Raw genomic sequence first — 14,686 nt, forward strand, 5'->3', positions numbered from 1 at the left:
TACTGCTGTAGGATACAAAGAGTGGCAGCGCTGCTTGTGCAATTCAAACATTTGAGTTGGTCGATAAATAAAGGCATTTAAACTTGGTATCATGCATGATTTACTTCTTATAGTGCGTACAAATAAAAACCCCTCTATAGATCACAAAGTAAAATATTAACATTAACAGCCAAGTTGTGCTTTGGCTGTGTAAGAAAAAGCATTGCAGCCAAACGATGTAGAAATCTGTTTCAATTTATTGTGACACTGAAATCTGTTTTTGACACACACAAAACATGCCCTTCTTGTTCTAACATCAAGGATGAGCTGGTGCACAACCTGCCACCTGCTGTGGACAGAATTACTGGTATATCTGCAAACAGAGGCCTCTCACAGTGATATATTGCGATGTATGTCTGTAACACCTCAAGGAAACTAGACTCAAAAACCAATCACTCCCAGGCCACACATTCGAGCGCAAGCCAGATGTCTTATAACAGACTTGATGTTCCTCTGCTTCTGAAGGTGACAGTGAAGTTGATAGGAGAAGCGAGAACTTTTTCCTTGTAGGGTCTTGAGTTGAACCAATTGTGCAGTGAAAGGTTCAGTGAAGATGAATGTATAAAGTTATGTGCCATGAAATCCATTGTCAAATGCACACTTCCACCCGGACAGTTTTTTACTAAACGTTCTGGATGCACATGCAAATTCTAGTTAAAATATTTGTGTCAATTGAACAGGCACATTACACATTTTTGGCAAGGAGAGGAGGTTAATAGTGTGTTCTCACTGTACAATTCTAGTGTCGAAGAAGGCACGCTTTCTAGCACTGGGTTTTGTCCTGTGCCCAGTTGATCTCTATGTCCAATGTATAAGGAGACTTGACATTATAGAATCGCTTGTGATAGTAGTAAATACTGTACTTTATGAACAGTATACAGTGCATAGTTTATCCATAGCTCACAAGATTCCTGAAAGTCCATGTACCCTTTATGTAGTTCTGCGTCAACCACATGACATACTTGGCAATAAAGTGATCATAATTCCTGATTCACAGTTGACTAGCTTATAGCTGGTGCTGTGGCACCAGCTTTTTCTAGAACAGGCAGGAAGTCCTCTTCTCTCAGGTTTACCCACTTCTAGTCTCCCAACCCCAACACGTTGGAAACAAAAATGTCAATCAGTGGCAACCGCAGGCCCTCACTACCATGTTGCGGTACTTCTTGAGAATCACATTGGAGCTATCGTCAAAGTAGAGCACAGAGATTCCATGGAGCTGGGTAGGGGCACAGCATGGCTTAGGCACCGTATCTGGGTTGATGAAGTGCACCTGTGTGGCAGGAGAAAGTCATGGCATAGATAAATCCAACCATATTCAGACTTATTCAATCCCACACTACAGTTAGGCCTGTCATGATTGACACAATCACCTAATTGCAATTATTTGAGATAATCAATAGTCATAATCGTTTCCATGTTGAAAAATGTTGATACATTTAAAACATATATAGAAATATTTTATAAATTGTAGTTATTAAATACCGGATATGTCAGTAATTTAAATTAAAAAGACTCATAATAATCACATTATTGAACATTATTTGTTCAAGATAATCTACACAAAGCAGCACTTTGTTTTGCTTCACATGCAAGTCATATATAAAAAAAAGTAAAATGATATAATAAAAATGCATTGGAATTCTGACCAGGGAACAAACTGTTACACTCTGTAACAATATAGCATGACTATCATCAGAGAAATTCACTTACTAGAGTCTGTACAATAGCATGATTGGTGGCATTCATGTAAGAGTTGAGAGGGAAGGCACACTCTCCCTCGCAGTAGTAAGCAGCGTAGCCCTCTGGTGCTATGATCCAGTCCTGACAAAGGGAAGAGCATAACAGCACATCATGGACTGTTTCTCATTGACATGAGATCAGATAAAACTATGACACTAAAAATATAATGATATCTGAATTTTATGTACCTGCCATCCCAAATCTCTGAAACTGACAAAGAGCTCATGCTTTTTACACCCCTGTTTGGAGTTGCTGAGGTTATCTGGAATTGAAAAACATGCAATCATGACTGTAATGCAAATGGAAAGGAAAGTACACATGAAATTAATTTACTCTATAATAATAGGGGGTTGCATTTTGGTATTCATTAGCATACCTGTTGCAGCCTCAACTGCCTTCAGTACGTCTTGAGCAGTCTTCTGAGCTCTGGATCGGTTTGAGTGTCGGCCCTTGTGGCCATGGGTTGAGCGAACGCTGCGAAACCGCACCTCGGTGGCTTTGAGAAAGGCAACCATGAAGGGCTGCTTGTCCTGGGGCCCACTGCCACCTGCCAGCCCTACTAGCCTGGGGTTCACACGTTGGCCTACAGGGGGAGACAGGAGACAAGAGGGTGGAACAAGAGTTTCTGTCAACCAATCCTTAGAAATAACAATATGAATGCATCCTCAGGGTTTGTCACGGTTCTATTCATCCTAATGTGACCACAATAACCACAATCATAATGAAAACTCTGTTACGAACCCCTTTAAAGAATTGCTCAATATGTAAAATTCATTGTGACCACAGGATGTGAGGGGTATTAGACCACAGTGTGGTTAAACACTGTGGCCTTTGGACTTTCTGCTTTTGGTTGCGCTGTTTTAACAACTGGCCCATGTCAATTGGTCCATGATAGTGACTCACCCTTGTTGTTCTCCAGGACAAGGTGCAGACCCAGATTCTGGTCGGGGTTGACCAGCCAGTGATTACTGGTGGCAGTCAGGTCAAAAACCAGCCAGTCCTCCTCAGTGGCCCAAACTATCCGCTGGTCCAACAGGAACAGTGCCAGTTCACTGGTAGGAGACAGTTAAGAGAACTACATCAAACTCTACATGAGGTTGTAGCACTGACTGACATCAAGGGCAGGATGACCCTGCAGTGTCTGCACTAACTGGAGACAAAGCAAGTTGGTTCAGCAGAGAAGCATAATCATCCAGTCATCAACTGGTTCCGATGTGGTGGTAAATGATCTCTGACAGTTGAGGAAACCCATACATCACATGTTCTTTATGTGTAGTTGAAAACAATTAGACCCTTGAGGCCAAGGGGAAATCCCTAAGTAGAGATATGCTATCTCAAACAGCAATACACTTATTAAAACCCCTCTTATCATCTCAAATGAAAATGCCAACACTGATCGGATTCCTAGACTGGTATATGCTTTAGGGAAGCTCGCCTCGAGACAATGGCTTCATTTACAGATTGAGTTGCAGACCCTGGGGGGTGGAGGGGTGGGGAGTGAGCTTTGTTCAGCCGTCTGCTCGTCTGCATGGAGGAGCATGTTTGTAAATGACAATGGTGTTGCCCTTAACACCATCATCACAGAAGCAGGAGGTAAGGAGAAAAAACAGATACTTGTATTATGCATGTTGGCATTCAGCAGATGCTAAATAATAATATGACTTGTCAATACAGGAGCGTTTCACTAGAGATGGTAGGTTGAGTGTTAGGGCGATGTCGGAGGTAAAGTAGAATCAAATTATTCTTAAGTCTTTTTATCTGGTGTGCAAAATCCTTGATGTGGTTTGGAGCAACAGAGCAACAGACAGAGACATTGAGAGTGGCGGGCAGAGAATTGCACATAATACGTAAGCAGACAGAGAGACAAGCACCTATGTACGAGAAAGCCGTCATAAGCATCCAGAGTGTCATTAGTGGTTGGAGTTCCATGTGATACATGCAAGCCTCTGGGTGAATGTTTTCTGTTCCATTACAATTGATGGTGTAAAGGGTTACCCTGCACTGGAGACTGGGTGTCTGCCACTGACACTAATGTCTATGTAAACACCCTGGCTGCTATAGAGCTGTGAGAAGCTGACCTGGAAATAACATCAGCAGAAGTAACCCTGTGTAGACAAACTCAGCTAAAGCATACAGGTCAGTGTATAAACAGCAGTCTAAGTACCATCTCACACTGCACACATAGACATAGCTTATGTCAGCCCAGGGTGCCTATTTAAATCCTTTGGTTTATCCAGACCATGTTTCACAAACAAAGATCATCATGTATCCAAAAAATAATAATAATAATAATAATAATAATAATAATAATAATAATAATAATAATAATAATAATAATAATAATAATAATAATAATAAAATATATATTTACACACAAATACACACACACACACACACACAGCTATAGGCAGAAGTTCAATGTATGGTTATAACTGTATTATGTGAAGTTCCCTTGTTTACGGTTTCTTTCTGAATATGCCTGCTCTCACAGACAACGACTTCTGACCTAGGTCTTCTTACCAAGATAAATTCCTTTACACACACACACACACACACACACACACACACACACACACACACACACACACAAAATACTCCATGCATGTATCCACAAGCATATTTGAATAGTTGACCTGGCCTGCAGTTGACGAATTGTATAAGCATCTGGCCTCACCTGTCTGAGGGCTCCTGCATGACCTGGTAGACAGCCACTCTGAATGTCTCGTTCTCATATCGTTCCTGGATGTGGTGCTTGTAAATCCGGAACTCTGCAGCTGTAATGGCCTCTCCTTCTGGGATATGAGCTAAGTCAAAGCGGAACTCCCGTCGGTGCTGTTGATGCATGAGGTCAGGATCCTGATCAACTAGAGACATGAAAGAGAGATTAGTAAACTAGAGTGGAGTAGTTGGAAGAGTGTGATATGAATCCAAGATGGCGGATTTGATTTCAGAGCGATTTATTCTTATGACATGATATCTAAAAAATATATGTTGAGGTATATGCATTTTTGCAAATAAAAACTCAATCAATCAATCAATCAATTAATCAATCAATCAATCAGTACTAATAGAGATGGAGGTGAGACGCTCTAGGCCCGCATTTGTTTGAAGTTTGGTTTATTTTGTCAAAACAAGAATCCAGCTTAAACATTTGTGATTCATAAAAGGTTCATTGCCTTCCAAGTGTACACACACTGTCAAATAATACTACTGACTTTTGGTAGGGAGAATAATATCAGTACAGTATATGTGTGCCAACATTGAGGCTGCTTATCAGATGGCCTGCTGGTCAGCGGTTATAATGTCCATCAAAATTGTAGTTGAATGAAACAGTTGACTGATCCACGTTGCTCTGCCCACATTTCGGAAGCACCCTGTCGAAAATAGGAAACTCAGGCTTCCATGAGAGAAGTGATTGATCTAAACATGACTTAAGTCAAGTCTGGCATACATGCCAATGTGTGTGGGGGGGAACCACACTCTAGGCTCAAATTGGCTCTCCGTTTAAATCACACACATGTGCTGACCACAAGAAAAAGCTTGTTACGGCACTGCCCGGAAAACCACAGCAGCTATTGCACACACACACACACACACACCCACACCCACACACACACACACACACACACACACACACACACACACACACACACACACACCAAGGGTATAGAGCCTCACTAATGCATGACTTAACTACCACGGGTATGGTCATCAATTCCACAACCCCACACCCCCTGAGATCATTTAGCTATCTGTCCACTCATTTCACTGTCTACTCCCTTCTAGTCTAGTGATTATAATAAAACACTAACTGTAGCTTTGCGGATTTCCACGCAGCCTGAAGCACTACAGCTCTCAAACTTTCCAGAAGAATGGTGGTTAGGCAGACCCCATGGTTTCCTGGAGCTTTCCAGTATTGTGTTTTGACAGCGTTGCCCAAAGTGTTTGTCCTTGGAAACAGCCGAGGAGGTCTCCGCAAACGGTGTGCGGAGTGGAGCAGCGATTAGCCACCTTAAACACATCCTGCCCACTGGCATAGACCATGACATCAGCATGACATCACCCCGCCTTCTCAATGTTGGCCCTCTATTGTTTTAGTTAGTGGCTCATTGAGCACGCACGCACGCACGCACGCACGCACGCACACACACACACACACACACACACACACACACACACACACACACACACACAGATTTATGCACAGGCACACATGTGCATATCGTTGCTGTCGGCAGAAACCTTGTATCGCCATATATCAACTTTTTACGTTTTTGGAAAAAGTAAGGCCCTACTTGGTCATAAAAAAGTCGCACAAAAGCGACACATGAGCTTTCAGGTCGGCTAATAGGTGGGCTAATTTTGAACATAAGTTAAAGTGAATGGTTAAGTGTGTGTCTGTTCTGTTTTATAAATATCGACCCAAGAAAAGTATTAACAAGAGCTTGTGACAATATAATAACTACACTGGATCCATTGGAACACAGGTTCTTTTTTCAATTCCCATGAAAAGTGACTTGGACATACAAGGTTCTGGTCCAGACACTACAGTGACTATATACTACACACAAATCAAAGCTTAACAAGGCAATCCTAAAACTTTCTCACACTTCATTTATCAGTTGAAAATACATAACTTTTGTCAAAGTTTAAATTTGCCTTGAGAAACAAAGGAACACACACATTCTTGTAAATTCCCTCCTAACCACACACAAACACACAACCCACTCATCCAGAAGAGTGCATTCTGAACCCTGCAAGTCATTTGTTTAACCGCAATTAAATGCTGGAAGTGAACGGGGGGGGGGGGGCGTTTTATAAAAGAAATAATTGCTTGTAAGGACTTGGTGTGTTTACGTTAGGGACCATTAGCTCCAGAGATCAGACCTCAGATATGCAAACTTCCCTCAGGGAGGCATTTCAACACTTCAGAGTACTCCTGAACACTGCTGGGACACACATTAACCTACTGTAAGTTTAGAATCAGTGTCAATTTGTAATGAGTCAATGTGGGTGTTTTTTGTCATCTCAATTGTCTAAAACTAAAAACTACTAATCTATGTCATATTTAAAGTGGTTATATCAATTGAGTGTGTCTCTCTCTCAATGGAAAGAGGAAATTGCAACAATGTCCGAACTACAATAAAGATGGACGGCCATAGTGTCCTATCCGGTGTAACTGCTTCAAATAACTTTACAGCCATTGTCAATGTCAGGCTAGACTTACTCCAATCACTGCATATGTGCTATAGTTATTATGTAACATACTCAAACATACGGATTGGTTCAATTCATTAAAATAAGTCCCACATTGTAGTTTAAAAGGGAAATATTCTGCTGATTTATTCCCTTTTTTCTTTTTTTGTAAAACGTGCTGAAACGAGTTGTTTCATGTCAGCTGGTGGGGATTTTCCAGTTCCTCTCAACAAACAAAACACATTGAGAAGTCATATATTCACACATCCTCACAATAAAACACATTGAGAAGTCATATATTCACACATCTTCACAATAGAATGATAGGATTTATGGTTAAAATTTGATTCTACCCGTCTCTCTAGCTTTTTAGTAAACAAAACACATTTTCAGTTCAGGATACAAATTGGAAGTGATGAACCAAAAATGTGAGCAGACAAAAAAATTAACTGGAACATTATAGGCAGCGGTGGCCGAACGGATAGCGGCGCGGTCTTGATACCGGAAGGTTCCTAGTTCGAATCAGCCGTCCGACACGTTAAAATTACCACCGCTGAAGTGCCCTTGAACAAGGCATTGAACCACTACGATGAAATGTGTTCTATGAGCAGGGCCTGGCTGGAAACAAGTTCTTGAGCTTAGCCCAGATACCCTGGGTAAATATAGATTTCATTTCATTTCATAAAATGGAAGTGGATACGTGTACTCTTTTCTGATTGGATGAAATATGCAAGCTACCTAAAAAAATATTTTCTGTTTACTAAAGAGCTGGAGAGATGGGGAGACCCCTGTTACTGAACAACAAACACTCTATATTATGGCAATGATTACTATCTGAACATAGAGCTTCTAATTTAAGAGAAAAAGTCTTCCATTCAATGAATCACATGATATCATACAGCCAGTAACTGGGTGACAGTATTTTATAAGGGGCTTTAACTAGGAAAAGAAAGACATCTTTTCACATGGGGATGTAAAAGAAATAATTGGAAGGATAATGAGATTTTCTGGAGGAAGTAAAAAAAATACCTTAATGTGATCTCCTTATGCTGCCTAACAGATCAGCTTTGTAGGAAGAAAACGGTGAGATTTCAACCTGTTTCTTCTCAGAATGACAATACTGCCCCTGTTCCTGAGTGTCCACACGGCAAAATCCAATTTCAAAGTGTCAGTTTAACTCTTACACCTCCTTACAGGTCAATTCTTACTATACTATTTTGCAATGCAGCATTAACACCAAGTAGACTCAATATGCACATGCAGAGAACACAAATCTTCCATAAACAATAACCCCTGAGGAGACACATTATCCAATGAAAAGCAATGAGAGATCGGAGGGTACTAAGCTTGAACTTGAAGCCTGATTTATAGGCTAAGTATAGTACCAAAAAAAGTATGAAAATTGCTTTATTCCCATCATCCCATGCTCTATTGGTGTGTTCTCGAAGGTGAGGCCTTGAGCTGTAAAGTTTTCTACAGCAGATCCAAACAGTTTAGCTCACTTGCCGGACAGCCACAGAACAAAGATTGATCGATCTGTAAAGTCAGTGTGTGTTTTAAAGTCAGAAATGGACTGCATAACCCAACTCATAATTGTAATTATTTTATTTTTTGTTATTTATATTGTTTTTGTCATCTGTGTTTAAATTATGTTTTGTGTCCTATTGTTTACACTTGGTCAAATATGCATGGTTGTTTGATTGGACTGGACTTTTTTGTGTCTGTACTCAATTATTATTGTTTTTTTTATTGTTTTAACAATGACGATAACTGTGGGGGGAGGGATGGGGGAGGGAGAAAATAGGAAAAAAATTGCATGTTCAAACTAAACCTGCTACCAATAAACATATATTAAGGGAAAAAAATGGACTGCAAAAAGAGTGTCACTTTAACGATCCGATCGATTACAGATTAAATGTTGGTTTTACAGTGTGGGGAACTACATTAATACTCCATAATTTATTATCAAAAGTTAAAAGCTACAGATGTGGATAGTCCAAGTCACATAGAATTTGTACCTCCAAGCAACCAATGACTGATCAAAAACTGCCAAGAAAGAAAAAATAGGACACCACGGAAACCAAGCATGACATAAAACGCATACAAACAAGGTCATATGTATATTACATGCGTGCGTGCGTGCGTGCGTGTGTGTGCGTGCGTGCGTGCGTGCGTGCGTGCGATTGGGCACTGAGGTTGAAAAAAGTTGAGCAGTGCTCTCCCTCACAGTGGAAGTTGTGGTCTATGAAGGGGAAATACCATTATATCCATTTTGGTCTTGAAGCCTCACTCTGGAGACCACCAAGTTAGAGACTCACTCCAACATGATGGTGAGAGACCCCCCTCCCCTCCCCTCCCCACTGCCAATCAGCAGCAGAGGTGCTGTGGAGGGCTTGCCTCGACAGAGGAACAATATCCTCTCAGGGTGTCTTTCTTCATACCCCCCCCCCCCCCCCCCCCCTTGTTTCTATATTGAGGTTTCAGATGCAGAACCACATAGGCTAAGCCTATTAAGGATTTTCACAAGTGACCTCAACCTTAAAAGTTAAAAGATTTGGATTCATACCACAATCATATGGTAGTTACTAATTTCCTTAAATGGTCTATCATGTTTGTTGTTATGTTTGTTTATTGTAGTCTTCAATTGCACTCCCATAAGAGAGTAAGGTTAAGGGTCAAATTGAGACACATCTCCTGGATGAACAGCCTTCATATTGAAGATGACCTGTAACCTTCCTCCAAGCCTGGAGGCAGGAGGAGGCCAGTGCAGAAGAGGACGGTTGCTTTTGGATGAAACCCCACATCCGGATCAGAGCTGCAGGCACCACGCCGTCTGCTGTTTCACCATAGTGATATCAGAGCCACAGCAACATCTCCAACGGAAACAAAAGCAGGATTTGCCCTTTTTAAATGCACTGAATAAGAAGACCCCTGAATCCCACCTATGACGATTTGATTCACAACCAACCACACCCTTCATAACACACATACACACGCACAGATTCATTGAGAAATTAAATGAGTTTAGATAGATGTTGTCTGAGAGTCCCAATCTTAGTCAAAACTTGTCATCCACTCCCTAGGGGTTCAAAAATGTCCATCCAAATTCTAGTCATGCGAAACAAAGCCATACTAAAGCCTCTCTCCCAGGGCTTTGAAGGGATTCTGGGGAAATCGGATATAGGCATGTTGTCATAACATTTATAACTTGGAATGCAGGACAGCTCGATTTCAAGGAAAAGAGAAAGTGACCTGAAAGCCTCTTGTGTCTGAAAGCTCCAACATCACAAAGACACAAACACTTCAGCTGATGCACTTTGTTACTATTAGTGTGGACCCCAGCAACAAACAGTGAGACACTGACGTGAAACCTAACAGGTAACCTAACTCACGACATAGTAAAAGCCTGGCTAAGTGTTAATTGAACATTTTTACAATTGATGGCAAGACAATAATTAAATAAATGAACACTGAGAATTGGGAGATTGGGCAGATCAACTGGCAAAAATGCCCAATTATTTTCCAAACTGTTAGTTCCAAACTAACAGTTTTTCCGGAGGGGAAAAAACGTATAGAAACAAACTTTTAAATTGATGTTTCCCCCAGCATGATGCAAATTTAACAAAAAACATAATACATAAATAATAATAAAGCTCATGCTGGGGGGAAAAAATAATTTCTCAGAATTGTGAAGATTGTATTAGCCTGCTTTCATAGACTGACTGATCAGCTGGATGTCATTGGCCTGTGCACTCTACTTTATAAGTTTATGTATGCAGTCATTTACATTCCAGCCCTGATTTGTGTTCTCATTCTGACCCTGTACAAACATAATAATTAACATAATAATAATAATAATAATAATAAGCAACAACATTCACCATCCTATCATAGCCGTTCCTCTGCAAACAGACGGTTGACTGAATAGGCTGTACAGTGAGGTAGGCCTACTACTACCTCACCTTGTCTGACCTGTTTGAGGTCACTAGAGGATGTTGTTACTTTAATATTCTCATCTCTTGGTAAACACACTTTAAGGGGATTAAGTTGTAATGCATTTTGTACGAGTAATTGACACATTCTGTCTGATATGAAAATATGAACTAAATGTTTTAATTATCAGGTTTTCATAAACAAATTTGGTCTTACATACAGCCTACAGACAGTAGGTGTTTAATTGAACCAGCCAACCAGGTCCATCAAGCATTCGAGTCAGGGTTGCCACGTGTGATAATAGGAAATAAATCCTCCAGATAACTGGACACATACCGATATTGACAAAGCTCATCACCATATCTGCGTCCTGCAGGAAGCGGCTATCCTGCGGGGTCACCATCACCGGTGGCGCTTGGGTCGTAATTTGAGGCTTGTAATAAGAATAGCCCAGCGGTTCTCCATTAGTGTTGATCGTGTTGTACAAATCCAACATGAACATCGGGGCTGCGTTGTTTTTGGTTTGGATGTGCGGCCGCGGACGGTGTGGCAGCCCCAGGATGGACAGGATCTCCCGCTGCATCTCCCTGCGCTCTTGGCTTCGTAGCCGCCGCTGGATGAAACTGGACTGCACCTCGTTGTCAAGAGAGACGTTGGAGAAGGTGACTTCGGCCAGTATGCAGTAACACCATGTTAAAATCCATAGCACCACCACCGATGCGCTTGCGCTGGTCACCATTATTTTGCGACTTTACGCGCGGTTGTTTAAATTGATTGCCTGAACCTGTTCTGTATAGGCTACAAACTACTTCCAAACAAGTCAAAAGGACAAACGACGGGAAGAAAATGATAAGATGAAGATGATAGAACTCTGTTCGTTATTCTGTGAAACAGGGCGACCCCAATTTCCCTCTTGCGTAGTACTGCTGCTCGTGTCTGTAGGAACTTGTGAATGACTGAATGTGAATGTTTCTTATTGAGGTGCTGACTGTGCCAGGGAGGAGGGGCGGGGGGATTAGGATGGGATAGCCCATGTCTGCATTCTGCAATCAGTGGTTGGGTGGTTCTGAAGGATAGGGGGTGAGGTGACCAGTTGAAGAAAGTAGGGATCAATGTAGTGGATCAATGTCCCTGTAATGGCGCTTTCTCCTCTATCTTGGTAATAAGATAGGTGGGCTGGTCTTTTCCCCGCGATAACATTTCGAACCATAAGTATCCTATCAGAGCTGTCTTTGTTTGGAAAATGACTGTGCAGAGTCCAAAGCAATGATGCAAGTGGGCTCTAATGGCTAATGTAGGGGTTGGCTGATCACTACTCAGGCCATTTATTTTATCTCCCATGCAGCAGACACACACACACACACACACACACACACACACACACACACACACACACACACACACACACACACACACACACACACACACGATACAGGTCTTAACAATGTACAACAGGCTATAACTTGCAACCTACAGGCAAAAGCAGAAGTCCATCAGACTACATTTTTAACTAAACCGTGTGTCAGACAGACGCATGTGCCAGGTGCCTAGTGGGACCAGATGCAAGCAAAGCCTTCCGTCTATCTCCCACTGTGCCTATGTCTCGTTTCCTATTGTGAGTGCCAGGTTTCCCACCCTGTGCCCTCGTCTGCCCTGACCACCCCAGGGAATTCCTCTGCCCTCACTCCCTAGCTCAAAGGTCAAAAGAGTCCAACATACATGGGCACCCGCTTCGAACAGGGTCTCTCGTTTGCTGAATAGTGCTCTGTATCATTGTTTGTCAATGTACCATCTGGAAAGTTCAGTTCAAGAACAGGTCTCTCACAACAGTCTGTGACCTGTACACTCAGCTCTGCGGACATGGTTCAGTTCGAAGACCCTGTTGTATGTGAATGTGTGTGCATATAACATGCTGCCAAATGTGTCTGCACTATGCACAAACCTGAGAATGTTCTCATGTGATCTCCTGAACCAGGATAGGCATGTGATTTGATGTTTACACTTCACACATGCTCACACGAAGGACTCCCGCTCTTCCTTTGTGGTCAATCAATAGGTAATGAGGGATAATCCCCTAATCCCTCGTTCAAGACAGACACCTTGGAACACGAACAATGGATTTGGGCCCACCCTTGTTGTCAGTGAGGGGTTTAGGAATGATCAACAGCAGTGGTGGAGACACATGAAGGGACATGCCAATGTCTTGAATTAATTACTTGAGGAAAGCACTCCACAGAAAGCATTTGAATGGAAATAAGGGGAAAGTTGGGGGTGGAAATAAATGGGGGTGTGTATGGTCTCTTCAGTATAAACAATGTGTATATGTATGTATTAAAATGCATACTGGATACAAACAGTTTGTATTGTTATATAATCATGTTTCACCCATGGCTTCTGAATTCACTATTCGATGTCAGAGTTCCACTAGAGAAACTACACAAGCTTCCACCAATGGTGATTGTCATTCTTTTCAATAAAGATGGCAAAAACTCTAGAAGAAATTATGGCTAAAATCAAAACAACAGTGCTCACATGAGAAATAGATTATGACTGGTTTATTGTTTTGATCCTATGTTGTCTTTCTTTTCTCTAAAACTCATGCATGAATTTAACTGTGACTATAATGATTTTTGTCACTTCACCGTTTGGTTTTGTTTTGTTTTGTGTGTGTGTGTGTGTGTGTGTGTGTGTGTGTGTGTGTGTGTGTGTGTGTGTGTGTGTGTGTGTGTGTGTGTGTGTGTGTGTGTGTGTGTGTGTGTGTGTGTGTGTGTGTGTGTGTGTGTGTGTGTACACGTGACCCTAGGTTATCTAGTCATCTAGTGCATGGAAGTATCCAATGTATGGAATCTACTACAAGTGAGAGAGACTGTGTGTAATCAATTATCACTGTTTTACAATTTGTCAGAGACAATATATGGCACCTAATCTGCATGCATGCATGAAGTGCCCAAGACCACTGGCAAGTATTAGGCATACAGTATCTGCACACCAGCCATATGCAGACAAGACGCCACCACTAAATACTGAATACGCTTAGGTGGTCTACAGTAGGTGTACTCATAGTGGGTTAGCATTGCTGTATTTCAGGTTAAACTGCAGGCCTACTTCTATTTGCCTGAACTGCAAGCAAGATGTGGATTTACATATCTATCTACAACAGGGACAACTGTATGGCACAAAAAGCCCCCCACAGGGACTCCAAAGAACATGTAGAAGTCGACATTCTGGGCCCTTTCCCCGTTTCCTACACAATACACATACAGGGTTATGTTATGTAGGCTATGTTATAGCAATGGATCATTTTATTGGCACAGCAGACCAGAGCACTGCTACCACAGCAGTGAAACTGTAGCCTGGCGTGGCCAGACTCATAGCGAGGATTCACTGACGATTCCTCCCGCATATGAAGCGTCAGTGAATCCTCGCTATGAATCTGGCCGCGCCAGGCTAGTAAAACTGGAGGACAGGGATGTTTTGCATCTCGTCACGTTGTGATTTTATAGATCGTCTATTTTTGGTGAGCAACACCTTCGCACAATGAAGTATAGACCTAACTCAAGCCCAAAAACTAGAACAAACATGGGGATATTTCATGTGTAGGCTATGTATTTTGGAGTTGGACCATAAGTGTTATACTGTAGCTGTGTGAGTAGGTTTGGTGTTTGTGTGCTCAACAGCCACAAAAGAAAGGAGTATACAGGCCAGTGATTCTCAACCTGTGGGCCGGAGCCCACTGGTGGGCCTGAGGGTACAACAAGTGGGCCCCCAAAAGCAAAAG

At 41.9% G+C, this 14,686-nt stretch overlaps 1 protein-coding gene across 1 annotated transcript; it reads right to left on the reverse strand.

The window, feature by feature from the left end:
- Window positions 1-218: 218 nt before the first annotated feature.
- On the reverse strand, window positions 219-11,647 carry LOC306929902 (bone morphogenetic protein 7-like; the record flags this gene model as incomplete). The annotated part of the gene is made up of 7 exons (XM_079510634.1): window positions 219-1,309; window positions 1,750-1,860; window positions 1,968-2,041; window positions 2,156-2,362; window positions 2,683-2,831; window positions 4,454-4,643; window positions 11,245-11,647. 7 exons carry the CDS (start codon window positions 11,645-11,647, stop codon window positions 1,160-1,162), a joined length of 1,284 nt encoding a protein of 427 aa, XP_079366760.1. The 3' UTR covers window positions 219-1,159.
- Window positions 11,648-14,686: the final 3,039 nt, after the last annotated feature.

The sequence above is a fragment of the Electrona antarctica genome (assembly GCF_951216825.1).
Source record: "Electrona antarctica genome assembly, chromosome: 9".
NCBI classification, from domain to species: domain Eukaryota; kingdom Metazoa; phylum Chordata; class Actinopteri; order Myctophiformes; family Myctophidae; genus Electrona; species Electrona antarctica.